We start from the raw sequence: 18,841 nt of genomic DNA on the forward strand, positions 1-18,841 counted from the left end.
CCAAACTGTGAGGAATCAGAAGACAAAAAGAAGATGTCATTACAGTAGTAATTGTGGGAAATAAATATTTGCTTCATTGTCAAAGTCAGCTGTTTAGTTGTATGTGGGTAACTAGCTAATATAACCACCTGCAGATGTGTGGGAAGTTACAAGCCACGAACTAGCCTAGTGGTTCAGTTACCTGGAAAGTTCTCAGGCAAGCATGATGTTAGGTGTGGCCAAAACAGCAAAACCAAGTACAGATAAGATTACATCCCAGGAGGGAACAGCCAGTAAGAAACTGGGGGAGAGACCTGTATGCTGGGAAATCCGGAGTGGCTGTGAAGCACCCTTGGTGGCCAGCTCACCTGATCTGACAAGATTGTTAAAAATCAGGGCCGGTATGAACATAGGAGTGCATGTTGGTTTCTCATAAAACAAGTGTTCTGGATATATTCCTAGGAGTGCTATTGCTGGATCATATGGTATGTTGATTTTGAGTTGTTTGAATGTTCTCCATACTGATTTCCATAGAGGCTGTACCAGCCTGCAGCCCCACCAGCAGTGGAGTAGGGTTCCCTTTTCCCCGCAACCTCGCTAACAAGTGTTGTTGGTGCTTTTATTCATGTGGGCCAGTCTTACTGGCATTAGGTGGTACCTCATTGATGTTTTAATTTGGATTTCCCTTATTGCCAGGGAACTTGAGCATTTTTTTCAGTAATTGCAAAACCATGGAAGCAGCCAAAATGCCCATCAGCAGAGGATTGGATAAAAAAATAAAAATAAAAAAAAAATAAAATACAGTTAAAAAAAAATAAAATACAGTTCTTTGTGGCCAAATGGACCAAACTGGAAACCATAATGCTAAGGGAAATGAGCCAATCCCAAAAGGTTAAATACCACATGTTGGCCTTAATTTAAGATGATATGATGTTATGTATAACATGCTGTTATGTATGTTATATGTTGTGTATAAACTAAAATTGAAATGTCAATGAGGTGGTCACAGAAGGTGGTTAAGAACTCGCATTTACTTTTAACATATTGGTTACTCATTACTATGTCAATTAATTCCATAATGATGTAAATTTTTGCTGATGGTATGTTGCAGCTTTTAATTAATCGGGATGATACTCTGCTGGCTCTGTCTTCAGACCAGAGAGGGTATACCTAAGAAGCCGTTGAACTTGACTGGACAATAAGATGCTGGACTATATGTTTGGTATATGCTTGCAATGGGGGAATCTCAACTGAACTTGAACTGTGGTTATGCAACAAGGTGGAGGAATCCACCATGGTGGGAGGGTTTGGGGAGGGGTGGGGAGAATCCAAGTACCTATGAAACTGTGTCACATAATACAATGTAATTAATGAATAAAAATATATATATATCATCAAAAAAAAAAAGTCAGGGCCGGGCACAATCCATGTGAGTATTCGGTTTGAGTTCTAGCTGCTTCATTTCCCATCCAGCTTCCTGCTTGTGGCTTGGGAGGGCAGTGGAGAATAGCCTGGGGCTTTGGGACCTTAAACCCAAAGTGGGAGACCAGAAGAGGCTCCTGGCTTCAGATCGGCTTAACTCTGACCGTTGTAGCCCCTTGGGGAGTGAACCAGCGGACAGAGGCTCTTTCTGTAACTCTGTCTAGATCTGCATTTCCAGTAAAACAAATACATCTTTAAAAATTCAAGATTATTGATAAAATCTCGCTTTGGCTGCACATCATCCATCGGAACCCATCCTTTGTGTGGACTGGTGGGACTGTTTCTCCCAGTGACACCAGCAAATGTTTAGGGATTCATCCAAGCCACTCTGCGTGATCGTAAGGAGAAAGTTTCTAAATACCCTCTCTGCCATCACCACTATATTATAAACTCTCTTAGGTACACGTGAAAGTTGAATTGGAGAAACCATTGAACTTACCAGGACAATAAGATGGTGGACTTTATGCTTGGTAAATATCTCCAATAAAAGAATGTCAACTGAATTTGAACTATGGAAATGAAACAAGGTGGAGCAATCCACCGTGGGGGGAGGGTTTGGGGAGGGGCGGGGGGAATCCCAGTGCATAAAAAAATGTATCACATAATGCAATGTAATTAACTTTTTAAAAAAAGGAAATGCAATAAAATTATATGTTTAAAAAAAAAAGAAAGTTGAATTGGGCAGACGACACCTAGGTACCTATTATCTTGATGGTACAATGAATTTTTTTTTTATATTTCAAACTTACTTTGTCCATTCCACACAGCACATATCTATGCATACATACATACAATACCTAGGGTTTTGTTTGTTTGTTTTGTTTTTTAGATACGCTAGAGCAAAGCACCTGAAAAGTCTTAAAATGAGACAGCATACCAGGGTGGGGAGTGTTGACACAGAAAGATATTGTCATACATGTTTAACTTTTTTGCCGTGTGGTTTTGTGACTTTAGTATGATCCTAAGTCAGTAAAAGTTGATTTTTTTGTAATTCGGTAAGACTATTCTAGTTCCTGTAGAATAACAAAGAGTAATTCAGGCAAGTTCTGGAGCCAAAAATTGGACAGAGGAGTAGAGAACAGCCTTAGGACCTATTAAAGTACATTGTAAAACTACAATAATTAAAATGCACGGGAGCGACCAGAAATGAACTTGAGGAGTAGAAACGAGAGCTGAGAAGTGGTCACAACAGAGAAGGGCAATTTGGAATCTAGTAATGGCAGCATCTCAAATCAGTGGGGGAGAGAAATAGCTCTGAGACAAGATATAAGAAAATAATTAAAATATTGGAAAAAAATGTTAAATTATGGCCTCATCTCATACCGTAAAGCAACTTACATTCCTGAAAGGTCAAATTTATAGTTTGATAAATAAAAAATAACACAAGTATGATGAGATATAAAGATGAACAGATAAAAACCACTTAGTGAATACATTTTTAATCTGGCAGGGAGAGAAAAAAAGAGCAAAAGCAAAGTCAGAAGACAAAAAATAAAAAGGCTGAGCAAAACATTTGTAATTCTTCTCAGACAGAGTCCCCATAAATCAATAGGATGACAACCAACAAGCCAATAGAAAAATCGGCAAAAATTATGAGCTGTCAGTTCACAGAAAAGGGGGCATAAATGGTTCTTAAACAAGCAAAAAGGCACTCAGCTTTCTGGCAAAAGAAATGCAGATGGGACCACTCTAAGAGCTGATTTTACCCCACAGACAGAAGCAGGATCAACTTCCGCGGTTGGGGAGACCCAGGCAGTTGGGGGTCAGAGGCATGTCCTCACGGTTTGTAGGAGTAAGAATCGGTCCTCATTGTCCTGCAGAAGCATCTGGTAATGGGCACCAAAGTGAAAAATGCACAAGCCCTTGGACCTGGCACTCTGAACTCCTGGATCTCTGCCCTCCAGGCACATTTACATCTGTACACACTGATTTGTAACCTAGAAATTCCCTGCAACTCTATTCTTAATCACATGAGAATGACAATGGAATATTCTACACCCCTTAGAAAAAGCCATGTGGAACCATTGCCAAGATAGTCATGCACCAAACGGAGATGGTTCGGCTGACCGTGGACTTCATACCTAAAATGACGATGATTTCATAAAAGAACAGGGGCTACAGGAAAGTATGGTGCTGTGGCACAGCAGGATAAGCACCACCTGTACTATGTGAGTGATAGTTCAAATCCTAACTGCTCCTCTTCCAATCCAGCTCCCTGATAATTCATCTGGAAAAGCAACAGGAGATAATCCAAGGACATGGGCCCTGGCTCTCATGTGGGAGACCCAGATGAAGCACCTGGCTTCAGCCAAGCCCAGTCCTGGCTGATGTGGTCACCTGGAAAGTAAACCAGTGGGTGCTACAAGATCTCTCTCTAACTGCCTCTCAAAAAAACGAAATAAATCTTTTAAAAATATATATTATAATAGAATGTGGGATGTGAACTTTGTGGTCTTACTTATGTGCCTGGGAGCATGAGATGAATATTCAAGTAAATGGATCCATGCAGCTCACATGGGAGACCCAGAAGGAGTTCCTGGCTCTTGGTTTTGGCCTCGCCTGGCCCTTAGCTGTTGAGGCAAACATTTGGGGAATGAAGCCGTGGATAAAAGACCTCTCTTTCTCTGCCTTTCAAATAAAAACATAAAGATTTCAAAGTGAACAAGATAAACGCAGAGCGAACTATCTCCATCACCTAGTGACGCTGTAGCCATCGCAGGGTGTGGTGCCTCCCGTTACACCTTAGGTTGGTGCTGAGTGTACCGACTGTTGTGGAAACATTTAGCACAGTTCCATACAGCCCATCTGAGCTGATCATAGTGAACGACTATCTTACTGGCTTACCTATTTACTAGAATACACTCCTCCTACTCACAGTAGACAGTGTGAGCATACAACACAGCACCACGCCAGGCCAGCAGCACCTGGGGCACTCGCAGACTACACCGCTGACTGCAGCAACAGATCCAGGGCAGGGCCCAGCCTACACCTGCCAACCTGGTTCAGCAACCCCCCATGACCTTCACACCCACAACACCTCAGAACGTGTTCCTGTGCTGTGACTACACACTAACCCCTCAGGTTCACTAGCTAGCTGCAGAGCCTGGCAACGGGGTGTTCAAAGGTCTAGAGGGGCCTGAACACCCACAGCCTGTGCTCCCTGTACAATAATCCCTGTGGGGTTATTGCCATCCTGGGCACAAAGAGTGAAGCAGCTTTCAATGAACTGGGAGAGGCACCAAGGCTTTTCTGAGCCTTTGGGGCACGGCCTGGGTATTTTGCTTTGTCACAGCCCTCCCCCAGCCTCAGGTTTAATATCTCCATCCCCCAAACCTTCTCAAGCCAATAACCCCAGCTATGTCCTGAGGTCAAGGACAAGGGGGACTGCGACTTTCACCTAACAGTCGCATACCACCAGGTGCCTGGTACTGTGTTTCTTGGAACAGCTTTATTGAGTGTGTGATCCATACCCCGTGTAGTACCCTCTAAGCACACACTCAATATGTTTTGGTAGACAGGTTATCTGTTAGCTGTTTGGTCATCACTGCTATCAGTTTCACAACACTCCGTTCAGCCCCAAGCAACACCCATGAGCAGTCACTCCCCTCCTCAGACCAACCTTCATCGGGTTTCTCTGGAGTTGGCCTATTCTGGGTATTTCACACAAACGCAATCGCATGATGTGTGGCTTCTTGTGTCTGCCTGCTGTCATTCAGCACAGATCCAGGAGTGTGTGTTGGGGGGAACCATCCGGCCTGCGAGAGGCTCATGAGATCATTTCGTGCGACCATGGCAAGGTGACCACAGGCAGGACTCACAATTCAACCAATCAATAGCAGGTGAATTTTTAAGTTGTCATTTCTGTAAGGACCGCACATGATAAGTCTCCAAATGGCTTTTGGCAGAATGAAGGTTGCCCACTCCTGGAGCCCATGTCAGAACAGCATTCCTTCGTGTTGCTCAGTTAACATTGCAGTGTGCCTGGTAACGGGAGAGGACCTGCACGTAGCTGGTTTTCCTGTGCCCTCTCTCCTCTGCCCACCCCACCCGTCCCAGGTCCAGCTGGCCCAGGTGTGGGCCGAGCCCTTCCCCACCTTCCCATACCCTGGAAGAAAATACTACCTGGAGGGTTTTTAAACCACTTTATTCAGGTTGGCTGGTAGTCACGATTGGATCATTTATACAGGGATACCCACTTCTCCCTAGGCAAAGCCCTCCCTCTACCCCAGGCCCCACTCCATCCTCGAGAGGCTGGCCAGAGGTCTGAGCCCCAAAGAAATATTTACAAGTCAGTAGGGGCAGGTGTCCCTCAAGGGGAATGGAGGGGAACTAGTAGACAGGCAGCTCTGGGGAGCTCTGGACTCCCGACAGCCCCAGCCCCTCCAGGGTGCTGGGCATGGGTCCCAAAAGGGGCTGGCAGAGGGGGCTCCTAAGGGAGCCTCAGAGACCCTTGCAGGGGTCCTGCTGGTGCAAATCTCTGCATGGAGCTGGCAGGAAAGGGTAAGAGATGCCTGGTTCCCCTCTCCCTGGGGCAGGAGGGGAGGAGAGGGTCTGAGAGCAAGCTGTCAACCGAGCAGAACAACCCAGCCGGAGGCAGTGGCACATGGGGCTCCCCTCCCAGGACCCCTGTGAGTGACCCTGCTAAGGGGCTACTGTCCCCAGCTCTCCACCCAGGGAGGGGCCCTAGCTCTGCTCAGAAAATTCAAGTCCAAATACAGGGAGGGGTCACTCCCAGATCAGAACGGGAGACCTCAGGAAGGAGGGGGCTTGGCTGGGAGGCTCCGGTGGTGGCAGCAGCAGCTCAGGACAGGACGGGGGACAAGCAGGTAAAGCAAAACATGGGACTCCACGGAAGCTGGCAGCAGAAGGAGGTGGGCAGCCAGGGCTCCGCTATGGTCCCCGCCCCCTGCCTCGCCTTGCCAGCGTCCAAAGTGGCTGCTCCTGGGAGCCCAGGACCACCTCCTCCCAGCTGAGCCAGGTCCCTGCAGGGCTGGGAAGGGTGTGGGGTGGGGGTGGGAGCTTACATGCTGAGCAAGGATGGAGGGCAGAGGGCAGCCTGGGGGCTAGGGAGGTGGCTGGCTGGCCGCAGGCAGCCCTGTCCCCACGGTCCAGCAGCGCCTCTTGCACTCCAGGATGGGGCGAGGCGGGTGGGGCAGGTGTCAGGCTAGAGGCTACAGGCCTCCTGGTCCACCGAGCGTTTTCTCAGCTCTTTGCCCGGCTTTGGGGGCGGTGGGGCGGGCGCGGCAGGAGGGGCTTCAGGCAGGTGCAGGACCGAGTTCTCGCCTGGCTGCACCCGCAGGTAGGCCTTGACCTTGTGATGCCGGGCCTTGCCATCACTGAAGTCGATGACGCGGCACTCATAGGTGCCTTCGTCTGTGGGCTTCACCCGGGACAGGCGCAGCTTGTGAGAGATGTTGCTGCCCACGACCTTGACCACCTGGGGGGCAACAGAAAGACAGTGTGACCTGTCCACCTGGGCAATGGACAGAAGAGTGTGGGTCTGGCAGGGGAACACCCCTGGATGCCTTCAGGAGCCAGAGTTACACAGCAGACAGAGGCTACTTGAGCATTCGTCAACAGAACGGAGCGTCAGCAGTGATGGGACCATGCCTGGAATATGGCACAGCAATGAGAAAGAGTGAACTGGGGGGAGGCACAGGAAGCCGTCTCCTTGCACAACTCTCTCTGTCCATAAATACTCTCTTCTGTGTGCAGAAGTTTACAAATTGGGGTTGGGGCAGCCTTTGGCTCAGCAGTTTAGATACGGATTAGGACACACGTATCTATGCCATATGACAGGTGCTGGTGTCTGTGTCCCAGCTCCAGCTCCCACCTCCAGCTTCCCGCTGAGGTGGACCCTGGAAGACAGCAGGTGACAGCTCAAGAAATCAGGCTGCTGGAAGACGGGGTTGAGTTCTGGGCTCCTGGCTGCAGCCATCCCTGGTCATTGCATAGCAGGCATTTGGGGGATGAACTAGCAGGTGGGACATCTGTCTGTGCTCTTATTTCTCAAACAAATAGGTGACAGGGAGATTTTGTAAACAGAGAGAGCCCAGTAGGCTCCTGGCAGGCACCCCCTCTCCAGTGCCAGGCCCGGCTGCAGCCCATGCCTTCCTGCCAGTCCTGCCACTCTCTCGGGTGAGGCGGGCGGGCAACGCTGTAGCAAGTGCACAGCGGGAGCGAATCACCTCACATCTGTTTCCCTCATGGATATTAATTATCCTTCATTTGTCAGCCCTACAAGGCGCTAATGGGGCACTAATGCCCGGCCCTAGGAGGACCGCGTGTGGGGAGGGGGCGCTGTGTGGCCCAGCTCCACCCAAGTCCAACCCACTCCCTTGGGGCCACTGACGCCACGACCTTCCAGCACATAGATGATGGCTTTAAGAGCAAGAGTTCTTCCCGCTAGGAGAGGAGGAGTGGGGCAGGGAGCCTGGAGGGGTGCTGGGACCGGCTCTACCGCTCAAATCACCTGTACCCCAACCTCAGCTTTCTGGGGTGAGTGAGTGGGGGAGCCGGAATCATCCATTCATTCAAAAGACGTTTTTGTGAGCCCCAAGGGCTGCAGGGCATGCAGCTATAGACCAGCTAGACCCCAGCAACACTGCGTAGCTAATGGAGAAGCCACACAAAGACTGAAAAAACAGGTGCGTTGTGGCCCCAGGGCCTGCCCCTCTGTGCACCATCTTCAGACTGGCAGACAGAACAGTACAGCGGAGTGGGGTCAGGGCTGATGTTGTTGGGGCTCCCTCCACTCTCGCTCACCCTCATCGTGGGAGAACAGGCAGGTACCTCGTGGTTTTACTGCAGCCTCAAACAACCCCATGAGGAGGCACAGCCAGGACACCCACTGTGCAGGCAGGAAAACTGAGGTTTGGAGAGGTGAAAGGATTTTCCCAAGGCCATCTAGCTGATGATGGACACCAGGCCTTTGTCGCACCTTGGGGGAATACAGAATCACAGGTCTGTATTCCCATTCCCCAGCTCCAACCCCCTCCTGTGTCTTATGCAGGGGCAGCCCCAAACCTCATTCTGTGGGAGGCTGTACCAGCTGGTCCTGCCCCTCGGGGTGGCGGGAGCATCCAGGGCTCTGTGTGTGTACTTGGAGGCTTAGGGACCACACAGGCAACCCTCAGGCCAGCCCTGCAGTGCAGCTGGAGAGGCCACGTGGAGGGAGCCCTAGGGCAGTCTGACTGTAAATCATAATCACCTGGGCACAGGCATCGACAGGCTTGCGCAGTGCAATTAAGCACCTAATTATGCTGAAAGAGAGAAGGCCAAGTCCTTGCTATAGCCAAGTCCAGCCGCCTCCCTCCTGGCCCCTTCCAGGCACTGCAGGAATGCCCTGGGGCCAGCTCTTTCCTCCCAGCCCTGCCAAGAAGATTGGTGGCACTATGGTGGCCTCCTGGCTGCTGTGCAACCCCCTGGGTGGGGGTCACATGGTCCCTGTCCCAGGTCAGGCCCTGCCCTGCAGCTCCCCAACAGCAGCCCTCCTGTCCCTCTGTGCATCCAGAGCTCAAAGCAGGGGTTTTGTAGACAGTCTAGGTCTCAGACAGTCTTGTCTGCCTGTCCGGGTCACAGTCTCAATTTTCTTCCCTCTGCAGCACAGCCCACTGGGGACTCCTGTGGATCTTCCCCAGGGCCCCTCTTCCTCGTTCCCCAGACCTGGCCTCCCCTGCACTGGTCCTGGCCTCTCATCCAGGTTGTGACTCCAGCCTCTTCCCCACTCTTCCCCACTCTTCCTCTACAACAGTCACAAAGCTGTCAAATGACCGTGAGGAAAAACCCTCGTGGCAGACAGCATCTCCTCCAGGAAGCCCACTTGGCCCCCAGGCCAACTTGAGCCCCCTCTAAACAGCGTGCCTCTTACTGATCACAGCTGTAACTTTTCCGTTTATCATGGTGATCATGGGGTTTATGCCAGTGTCACACGCTGAACTGGGTGTGTGTGATCCCGCCCTTTCCAGACGTGTTTAGGGTGAACGCAGCCATGATCTGGTGGTAAGGGAGCCCCCAGGGAAGTGGAGCCTGGTAGAAACTTTCACCTGATCTTATATTTGGCATTTGGAGACTTTCTCTGCTTGGAAAGTGCTTAAAGAGAAATTAGCCTAAATTTAAGCTCAAAGGACTTCAATTAGATGTTAGAAAAACAGGTGTCACCACAACGAAACAGGTTCAAGGGACTGGAGTGTGGCATAGCAGTGCAGTGACTTATACTGCTGCTTGTGGCGCATGGCGTGCTGGTTCAAGTCCCGGCTGCTCCGCTTCTGGTCCAGCATCCCCACTAATACACCTGGGAAAGCAGCAGAAGACAGCAAGCCCACACACTTAGGTCCCTGCCACCCGCCTGGGCAGTTAGGGTGGGCTTCAGCCTGGCCCAGCCCTGGCTGTGAGGTCATTTGGGGAGTGAAACAGGATGGAAGATCTACCTCTCTCTTTGTTCCTCTGTCATTTTGTTTTTCAAATACGTATATTATATGTGAGTATAAAACGCAAGACCGTGAAACCAGCTCGGTAGGCAGCAGCTTCGCCTTAGCCCCAGGAGGTGGCCCTGCTGGGGGGATTCCCCAGTACACAGAAGCTCCCCAGGGGGCTGTCCCCACACTGGGCACCTCCCCCAGACCCACTTACGTAGCTGATTCCTGGAAAGTGCTCCTCATGGCTCCTGACACAGTGAGGACTCAGTAAATGCTAGCTGCTCTGTTTCAGCATTATTATTTTTATCATTAGTATTCATTATTATCCCAGACACTCATGTTCTCCACACAAACGACTTCTCCACATGGCTCTGAGCCCTTGCCCACACTAACTTACCCTTGTGCTGGGATAGGTACCTGAGGATTCACAAACAGGTTTGCAAGTTTCCAGATGAGCCACAGAGCACTGTCTGTCACAAGGCTGGATCTATGGCGCTCTACAGTTTCCAAAGCATTTTTCTGTTAGCCTCAGCCAGCAGGTCCCAGAGGAAGAGCAGATGCAGGGAGGCTGCCAAGTGCTGACCCCATGGCTCCCACTGGCTGCCAGGACAAAGACTCTGAGGCAGACCTTCCCAAGCAAGGTCAGTGTGAGACCCGGATTTGATTTGAGGGCTCACAAAGCCCTCCTGGGACTAGGCTCCTGGAAGCCCTTAGCATTTCCTCGCCATGAAGTGGAGACTCGCGGGTTCCTAGGGCCGCTAGCTGCTCAGCCTGCAGAATGCACGGTCAGATCCATACCATGTTTTTCAGAAGATCAAATTAGGACCCAGCAGTTACCAACAGTGAGCACCCTAATCACCATGGAGATGCTGCAAACACGTGGGGATTTTAGCCTGGACCCCTGCCTGCTCAGCTGCCCCCTGTGGATACACGGCCTGGATCCCTCAAGTTCCATGGTGCCTAGTGGCATCACCCGTGCACACACATGTCTGTGACCTGGTCTGGTTGGGTCCACATGCATATGTCAGTCACTTGATAAATATTTACTGGGCATCTACTTGGTGCCAGGCTCTGTGCTGGGCTCTGGAGATGTAACAGTGGGCTGACCAGGTACAGTCCCAGCCCCCACCTCAGGGGCAGGAAGGCATGAAGCCAACACACAAGTGGGCAATCAGCCGCAGGGAGAGGCTATGGATACTGGCTGAGCACAGCCTACAGGGCAGATTCCCAGGGCTGAGCTCTGAAGTGAGAGAGAGAAAGGGGAGCCGGTTCTGATGCAGAGGGACTGGTCTGTGTCAGGGCTTGCAGGTGGAAAATAGCAGGGAGCAGAAAGGCTGCCGGGGTTGGGAGGGGGAGGGGAAGAGGGGTGGCCTGGCTGTCCCACCTGTAAAATGGATGTGTGCTCGACCCTTCCTATAACGGAGGCTGTGGTGACATGCCTTGGTGCACTAGAAGGGGGAGATGGCCTGGAAGAGAAGCTGAGCCTCTTCGCTAGCCTGCAGGAGTCCAGCTCTCCACTCACAGGTGCATCTGTCTCTGAGAGCAGTCCTTTGTGGGGTGCTGTCTGCAGGAGGAGCTGGGCCTGGGCCTGAACATTTCCTAATATGTCCCCTCCTCCCTCAGTGCCCTGGCTGGTGCCGGAATAGCAGGTGCACCTGGTGGGGGAGCGATGATGATGCAATCACACAGACATATGAGTTTCTATAACTAATTAACACGTGCACATCCCCTTGCAAGGAGCCCAGCAGCCCAGACTTCTAATCCTGTAAGCCAATTAGATCATTCTTAGTCTGAGCCACTCCTTAAACCCCAAACAAAATCACAGCAGGGAGTTGGGATGAAGACGTGCGTGCGTGCGTGTGTGTGTGTGTGTGTGTGTGTATGCATGTGAATGTATGCATGTCTCTTCCTGCCAGAGCTTACCCAGTGGGTGTTTGGGCAACTGATGGAACCTTAGACCTAGTCTGATTTGCAAATCATGTTCGTTTCAAGTGGATTGGTACCTGCCTGGAGCTGGACACAACTTATGCGGCCAGACTCCCACCTGCATCGCAAGCTACACAGCACCAGTGATGCTGTGAAGGTGAGCCTCTGTTCTCGCTTCCTCCCTCTTGCAGGAGCAGTCGTAGGAGCCTCCACTCTGCTCCTCTGATGCCTAAGTCTGCAACCCCAGGTCCCCTTGTACCCCATCTCTACACCACAACCTCTGGTTTGGTTCTGCTGTATGCCTGTGTCTAACTGGTCCTGGGTTCCTGAGTTCACCCACAAATCCTTGAAACAACTTGAAAGAACCAAACAGAACACACACACACACACACACACCCCTGTGCTCCCGAGGACACCTGCTTTTACCAGCAGGTCACTGTAGCCTTGTGCCTGGCTGATACAGCCCCATTCACAAATCCAGCCTGCTCCCACCCTCCTGTCTGTGTGGCTATGGGTACTCCCACCCCAAAAGTCCCTGACCTCACCCAAGCTCTGGCGCAGCCCAGAGACCAAGACCTCAGTAACCCCATTTGCTCTTGGGGTGACCTCTGGCAAGTCTCTGACTCCTGGCCCCTTCGTATCCCACCTATGGGATGGGTGACTACTGCGCCCTTCCCATAGAGCCACGCTCTCAATGGTCTAGCCCATCCTGGAGTCCTCATCTCCCCCTGGAGGCCAGGTCACCATTTCCCCTTCCCCTTTTCTTCTCCTCCATCTCCTGACCCAAGCTCCCTACTGACCTGGACCTACCAAATCCCCTGCCCCCTCCCTCACTTTTTGTTTTTAAGTTTCTGCTGTATTCTCCATTAAAGTCCAGCAAGGCAGACATTGTCAAAACTGCCTAATCTTCTACCTCCAAGCGCCTTTATCCCCTATGGACGCTGGTTCATGTCCCAGCTGCCATACTTCTCATTCAGTTGCCTGCTTGTGGCCTGGGTAAGCAGCAGAAAAATGGCCCCAAACCTTGGGATCCACACCTGCATGGGAGACCCAAAAGAAGCCTCTGGTTCCTGGGTTTGGATTAGCTCAACTCTGGGCCATTGAGGCCATTTGGGAGTGAACCAGCAGATGAAAGATCTATTTTTCTTTCTCTGTGTAAATCTAGTTTTCGAATAAAAATTAATCTTAAAAAAAAAACTCACACTTATTTTGGTGGCGTCCTTCCCTGTGTCCTCCTGCTGAGATGCCTTTAGCTGTTGGGAGAGGGAAGGGTAGAGACAGAGCAGACAAGGTGTTAGCACATTTGGAGTGGGGGTGGGGCCAAGGAAGACGAGTGAGAGCTGAGTTTCCTACTATAAACAGTGCCACTGGGGACAGGAGCCTGGAATTGGGCCCCTCAGCTCTCTGTGTCTACTCAGAGGACAATGGGGCTGGGGTCAGAGCAAAAGAAGCTAAAATAGACACAAGGAAATACAACTGTAGGTGTGTGAGCAGGTAAAAATCTAAGAACTTACTGGATTTGTCCCCTGGAGGTGTGTCTGTAAAGATGCTGTGTGCTTGCCAGCATTCATGCACATGACCATAAATGTGCACTTGGGATGGGTACTGTTGGGGCCCAGCCCACATATTATGCTCCTGCAAGCTGACCTTGCAGTTACAAACACCTGCACCTCCCTCTGCAGCCATCGGAGTTCTGGGAAGCCACCTCCAGGAGCTGGACGGGCCGCAGTGTCCTTGTGTGTGCCAGTGGCTCGCTCCTAAGCATGGAGGGCATGTAGCAGCCTGGTGTAGTGTGCATGTGAACGTGTGTACCTACCTGTGTTCACAGATGCCGAAAAGGTGGGTATGCAAGTGCTTGCATATTCCATGTGTTTTAGATGGAGCGCCTCCAAATCAACTTAGAGACAATGTCAGGTGTGAATAGATTACCTGGGAGGTGGCTCCAGGAAAATGTAATGAAAAGAGGCAGGAAGAGTGGGAAGCTGGGCATGGGAGGCGTTTGTTTACCCAGCAGTTCCCACTGCAGGCAGCTGAAGCTCGGTCCCTCTCCCTGCTGGACATGGCTGGAAAAGGGAGCAGAATACCCCTCAGTTACGCCAGCAGAGGGACGAGGGAGCTGGCGGGTTTACCTCCCAACCTTGTCAGTTTTGGGTTGGCTCCTAACTCTTCCTGTTTGTTTTGCCAGCGGCTGCAGGCTCTACTGTGTGTGGAATAAACCCTTAGTACGAGCTGCAAGTCCAGACAGCGGGCAGGGGTGTGGTGCATATAGGCAGGGCGCACACACAGCTCCCAGCCCCTCAGCGTCTCCCAGGGCAGTACCTGGTTGGAGGCCCATGCCTGCTTGTCGGTCCAGTCCCGATGGCTCCGCACGTACCACCACTGGATCTCCAGCGAGTAGGAGGGGGAGCCGCTACCGCGGAAGGAGCAGGCCAACTCCACATCCTCGCCTGTCCGTGCCGTCATGTCGTGGGGCGTCTCTGTGAACAGGGCTGTGCAGGAGACAGAGAAGCAGTTGTCCCACACTCAGCAAAGCAGGCGTGGGGTCAGGGAGGAGGAAGCAGCAGGGCCAACCAAAGGGATGAAGGGAGGGGCAGGTGGGGCTGGCCAGGCTCCAGAGCACCAAGGGAGCTAGGCCAGTAGCAGCTGGCAAGAGATCTGGGGCTCTGGATGCCACAAAAACAGCTGGGCCTCTGTGGGGGGTGACAGAAGCCAGGAGGCCAGGGAGGGGGGCTGCCAATTTCATCACTTCTAGAGTCTTCTAGCCCAATGCCCTAGAATCCCCCATCTTCCATCACCCGGGTTATTCCCAGACCTAGGCAGCATCTTGATCAAGCTTGATTGCGCCTGCTCCTTCCCCTGCCCAGAGCCCTCCCACTGTACCCAGTGGAGAACTTGGACTCCTGCCCGGGTCCTGCCAGGTGAGGCTTCAAACCCTCTTGCCCCAATCAGTTTCTGGTCTGATCTGTGAGCAGACCCTCCTGACCCGCCTAGACCTTGTGTACGGCCGTAGTGTCCACCGTTTGCCACCATTCTGAGAGTGGGCACAAAGTGAGCCGGGTGGGGTGCAGAGGTCCCTGCCCTCTCAGGGTATCCCCAATTTCCAGGGCAGTGTCCCTAAGACCCAGCACAGAAGCCCCACTCCATCGTGTCACCAGGTAACACAAAAACACAACGCCCTACTTCCTTTGGACCAGCCCCTCCCCAGCTTGCTCTGTTTCAATCTTCCTAATGCTCCTCTCTTGGCGAGACAGCTGACGCCGCCCCCTTCCAACAGTGGAAACAGCAGGTGCACAGGTCACTCAGGGACTGTTAGCCCACTCCACTCCCTTCTGTTCTCAACCAAGTGGTTCTGCCCAGAAGGGCAACATGTTGACCCCAGACTCAGGAGTTCCTTCTCGCCTCCACCTGTCCCTGCTCAGTTCAGTCAGGACAAGATGGAGAGCACTGTCCAGGGCAGGGAGATGGACCCTTCCCTGTCTCATCCTCTTGCCCCAACAGCCTGAGGGCCCTGGTTGCTGGGCATTGGGGAAGCTCCTCCAGGGTCTCTGCCCTTACTGATCAGCTTGGAGCGGGGGGTCCCATATGGACCCTCCACCAAACAGCAGGTGTCTGGGCCCCAGAGTGTGAAGCATCCCTGACCCCAAGGGTCAGAGTTTGCACAGTGTCCCACGGGGCCTCCCCAGGCTTATCCTAACCACCTCATGGGCTCTGCATCCCTTCCCAAAACCCAGCACCCTAAGTCACCCAATACGGTCAGAGCTGACACAGAACATTTTGGGATGAGATGGGCCAAGGACTGAGCCGATGCAGTGGCCGCATGAGCCTGCTGAACACGTGACATGGGCCTTGAAGACCCGAGTTCCTGATTCCATTTCAGTTTAACTCATGTCCATGTCAGTGGGAACAGCCATGTGTAGGTCATGGCATATGTAACATACCCGTCGTCATGCGTTTGCTATCTGTCTGCCCTTCCTTCCCGGAGCCAAGAGATGATGGATCCCTGTCCAGTCCATCGACAGGTCCCCAACAACCAGAACAGACCTGGCAGAGGACAGGCCCGCGAGAAGTGCTTTGTGGCTAAATGGATGGATGCAGCAGTGAAGAGGGGCTAGTGCCAAGGGACCTCAGCCCTTACAACTTTTCTGACAACTGTGTGCAAAATGCAGCAGCACCATGGAGAAGCAGCTGGAGGGAGCCATGGTTTCCTTGCCCCTGATGCCAGGTTCTACCCCTCTGCTGAGCACCTGTGCCTAGAGAAGTGGGAGGGCCCAGCATGATGGCTCAGTGGCTGAATCTTTGCCCTGCATACACTGGGATCTCATATGGACACCAGTTCACACCCCTGCCGCTCAACTTCCCATCCAGCTCTCTGCTTGTGGCCTGGGAAAGCAGTAGAGGACAGTTCAAGTCCTTATGATCCTGCATGTGTGTGGGAGACCAGAAAGAAGCTTCTGGCTCCTGGCTTCTGATTAGCTCAATTCAGGCTGTTGCAGCTAATTGTGGAGTGAGCCAGCAGACAGAAGATCTTTCTGTCTCTCTTTCTCTCTGTAAATCTGATCTGCCTTTAAAATAAAAACAAATGAATCTTAAAAGAGAGAGAGAAAGAGAAGTTAGAGAAGGGAGAGTCCCCTTGTTGGATCTGAGACAGTGGGATGGACATGGCCAGACCTCCAAGTGCCATTGCCTGAGCCATCGAAACCAGAGAATGCCCCCCGAGCCAGGGGCCAGGCCTTTCAGGGCCCTCTTCATCCCTGGATGGCTGAGCCAGGCAGGGGCCAGACCAGAGTAGGGGCTCAACACTGCACCCCCGCCCCTCCCAGGACCACGCCTGGCAACAGAACACGGGGAACAGTTCATGTGGGGGCCAGAAATGGGGGGGACAAGGGCAGAGTGAGCTGTCCTGGTAGAGGCTCTGCCAGATGACCTGAGGAGAAGCCCAGTCCCCTTCTGTCCCTGCTCTGCCCACAAGTCCTAGGTTGCCTGGACTCCTGGCCCTGGGACCTACCTGCTCCTTGCACTCCTAGTGAAGGCTGGGGTGGGGGACAGGTAGACGCAGGGTCTGTTCCAGCAGGCAGGGCTCAGTGGGGTCTAACCCCAAGTCTCTGCCAGGGCCTCCCAACCCCTAAGAGAACAGAACCCTGGAGCCTGATGCGACCACTCTGCACAGGAAGCCCAGGTGGGGCCATCTCATGACCCTGGCCAGCAGAATCAGAAAGGGAGCAATGCTGCTCAGAGGCACCATGGAACATTCCATCTTCTGGTTGTCACATGAGACAGAGTGAGAAGAAAAACCTGGTAAGATTAATTTTAATAATGCATTTTTAACCCACGATATAAAAAAATTATTATTTCACCATGTACTAAGCAGCACTAATGAGACATCTTACATTCTTTTTCGCGCTGAATGTCTGAATCAGGAGTGGCTTTTACATGCTCACAGAACGCCTCCATCTAGGCCAGCCACACCCCCAGGGCTTGGGGCCACCGAGGTGGTCATCCTAGCAGGTGGTAAAAGGCTTGGTCCCCTATGGCCCAGCACAGCGGAGTCAAAACTTGAACCTGAGTCCAAACTCTTCCCAGGGTATTGGGATCCTTTTCAAAACTTTTTTTTTTTTTTTTTTTTTACAAGGAACAGTCCTTATGTGGGTTCTGGAGCAGGCAGGACAATCTGCTTTACTCTGATTGCTAAGACCTAGACAGGCCCAGGCAATCCAGGAAGACTTCCTGCAGGAGGTGTTGCACCCCACCCCCCACTTCCACCCTAGAGGGCAGGGAGGGTCTTTGTTCAGAGCTGGGGCTTTGGGGAGCCAGAATGGTTAGGCTCTCTCTCCACCCCATTGTGGGGCTCCTGTCCCAGGAAGCCCCTGCTGTTTCAGGCCCCAACAGGAGCTGTCTGGGAGACTTGGGGTAGAGAGCTCCCCTGAGGATCCCACTAGCTCTAATTTAGGAGGGACATAGGGCAAGCAGGAAACTGGGACTGGGGTCACTTGATGTGTGCCCATTCATAACCAGCAGAAGGGCCTGTCCAGGCTCCGCCCCATGCAGCCCTGTCCAAGGTCTCGCCCTAGAAGCCTGCACAGGTGAAAAGGCGGCCCTAAAGCGGCAGACCTGGCCTGAAGGAGGGAGAATCCAGACCTGCTGTGTGACCTTGGGAGAACCCCTCATCTCTTGGGGCCTCAGAGTGCTCCTCTGTACCAAGGAGGCTAGCCCTGCTGGTTCTGAGAGCTCCAGTGGTCCAGACACTTCCTAGATGTAGAGCCTTCTACATCTGGGGAAGGGAAGAATCTGGGAAGGCTTCAAAGAGGAGGCGGCACATAAGCCAAACCTTGAAGGATAACAGAGGTACGGGCACCTGGCAACAAAGCGTGGGAGCCAAGATGGGAAGGAGGCAGGTCAGAGAGCTTCGTGTCCTAATAAATTCCACTTTATATGCTGAGCACCTGCTGCCTGCCCGTCTCAGATACTCTCAAATCTACAGCTGTCTGACAGATGGGGATGGCAAGGTACAGGTATGGTCATACCAAGCTGCTCCTGAACCCAGGTCTGCCCAGCAGCTGCAACCAGGAACCACAAGTCTGCGAGCCCCCACTGGGATGTGGTCTGAAGGACCAGGTCCAGCTCAGCCAGAGGTGCCACCTCCTGCATCCTTCTCGCCTCCCAGGACCCATGGGGCTCAGTTCCTCTCTTCTGCACTGCAAGCGGGCAGCCCTACCTCTCCCTCCCAACTCAGCTAAGTGAGTGAGGTCGCCACTTCAACCCCCAGAGCTGCAAGGGTACAGGTGCATGTTTCAATGGTAGTGATGACAATGATGAGGTTGATGATGATGAGACAATCATCTCATCGTCTCTAAGAAACCCAGGCTGTTTGCCTGGCGCCAGCCACGGAATTCAACTCTTAACCCCCATTTCCTCGTGCTCCGGCCAAGCACGGGTGACCATCGCTGGCCCCATCTGCCCCAGAGGAAATCCACAGTTAAGCTGAAGTCAAATTCTGGAGGAGTCTACAGCAGAGAACTCCCCTCTCTGACCCAGTGAAG

At 52.3% G+C, this 18,841-nt stretch overlaps 1 protein-coding gene across 1 annotated transcript in view; it reads right to left on the bottom strand.

Moving 5' to 3' along the window:
- Window positions 1–5,631: 5,631 nt before the first annotated feature.
- The window catches only part of VSTM2L (V-set and transmembrane domain containing 2 like), a 30,459-nt gene continuing 17,249 nt past the window's right edge, over window positions 5,632–18,841 (bottom strand). The window contains exons 2-4 of the mRNA XM_058679559.1: window positions 14,124–14,293; window positions 13,007–13,057; window positions 5,632–6,898 (exon numbers count right to left, since the gene is read on the bottom strand). Of these exons, the coding sequence (XP_058535542.1) occupies window positions 6,626–6,898; window positions 13,007–13,057; window positions 14,124–14,293 (494 nt within the window). The 3' untranslated portion in view covers window positions 5,632–6,625. The remainder of the gene's footprint in view (window positions 6,899–13,006; window positions 13,058–14,123; window positions 14,294–18,841) is intronic.

This window comes from Ochotona princeps, chromosome 22, assembly GCF_030435755.1.
Source record: "Ochotona princeps isolate mOchPri1 chromosome 22, mOchPri1.hap1, whole genome shotgun sequence".
Lineage (NCBI taxonomy): Eukaryota > Metazoa > Chordata > Mammalia > Lagomorpha > Ochotonidae > Ochotona > Ochotona princeps.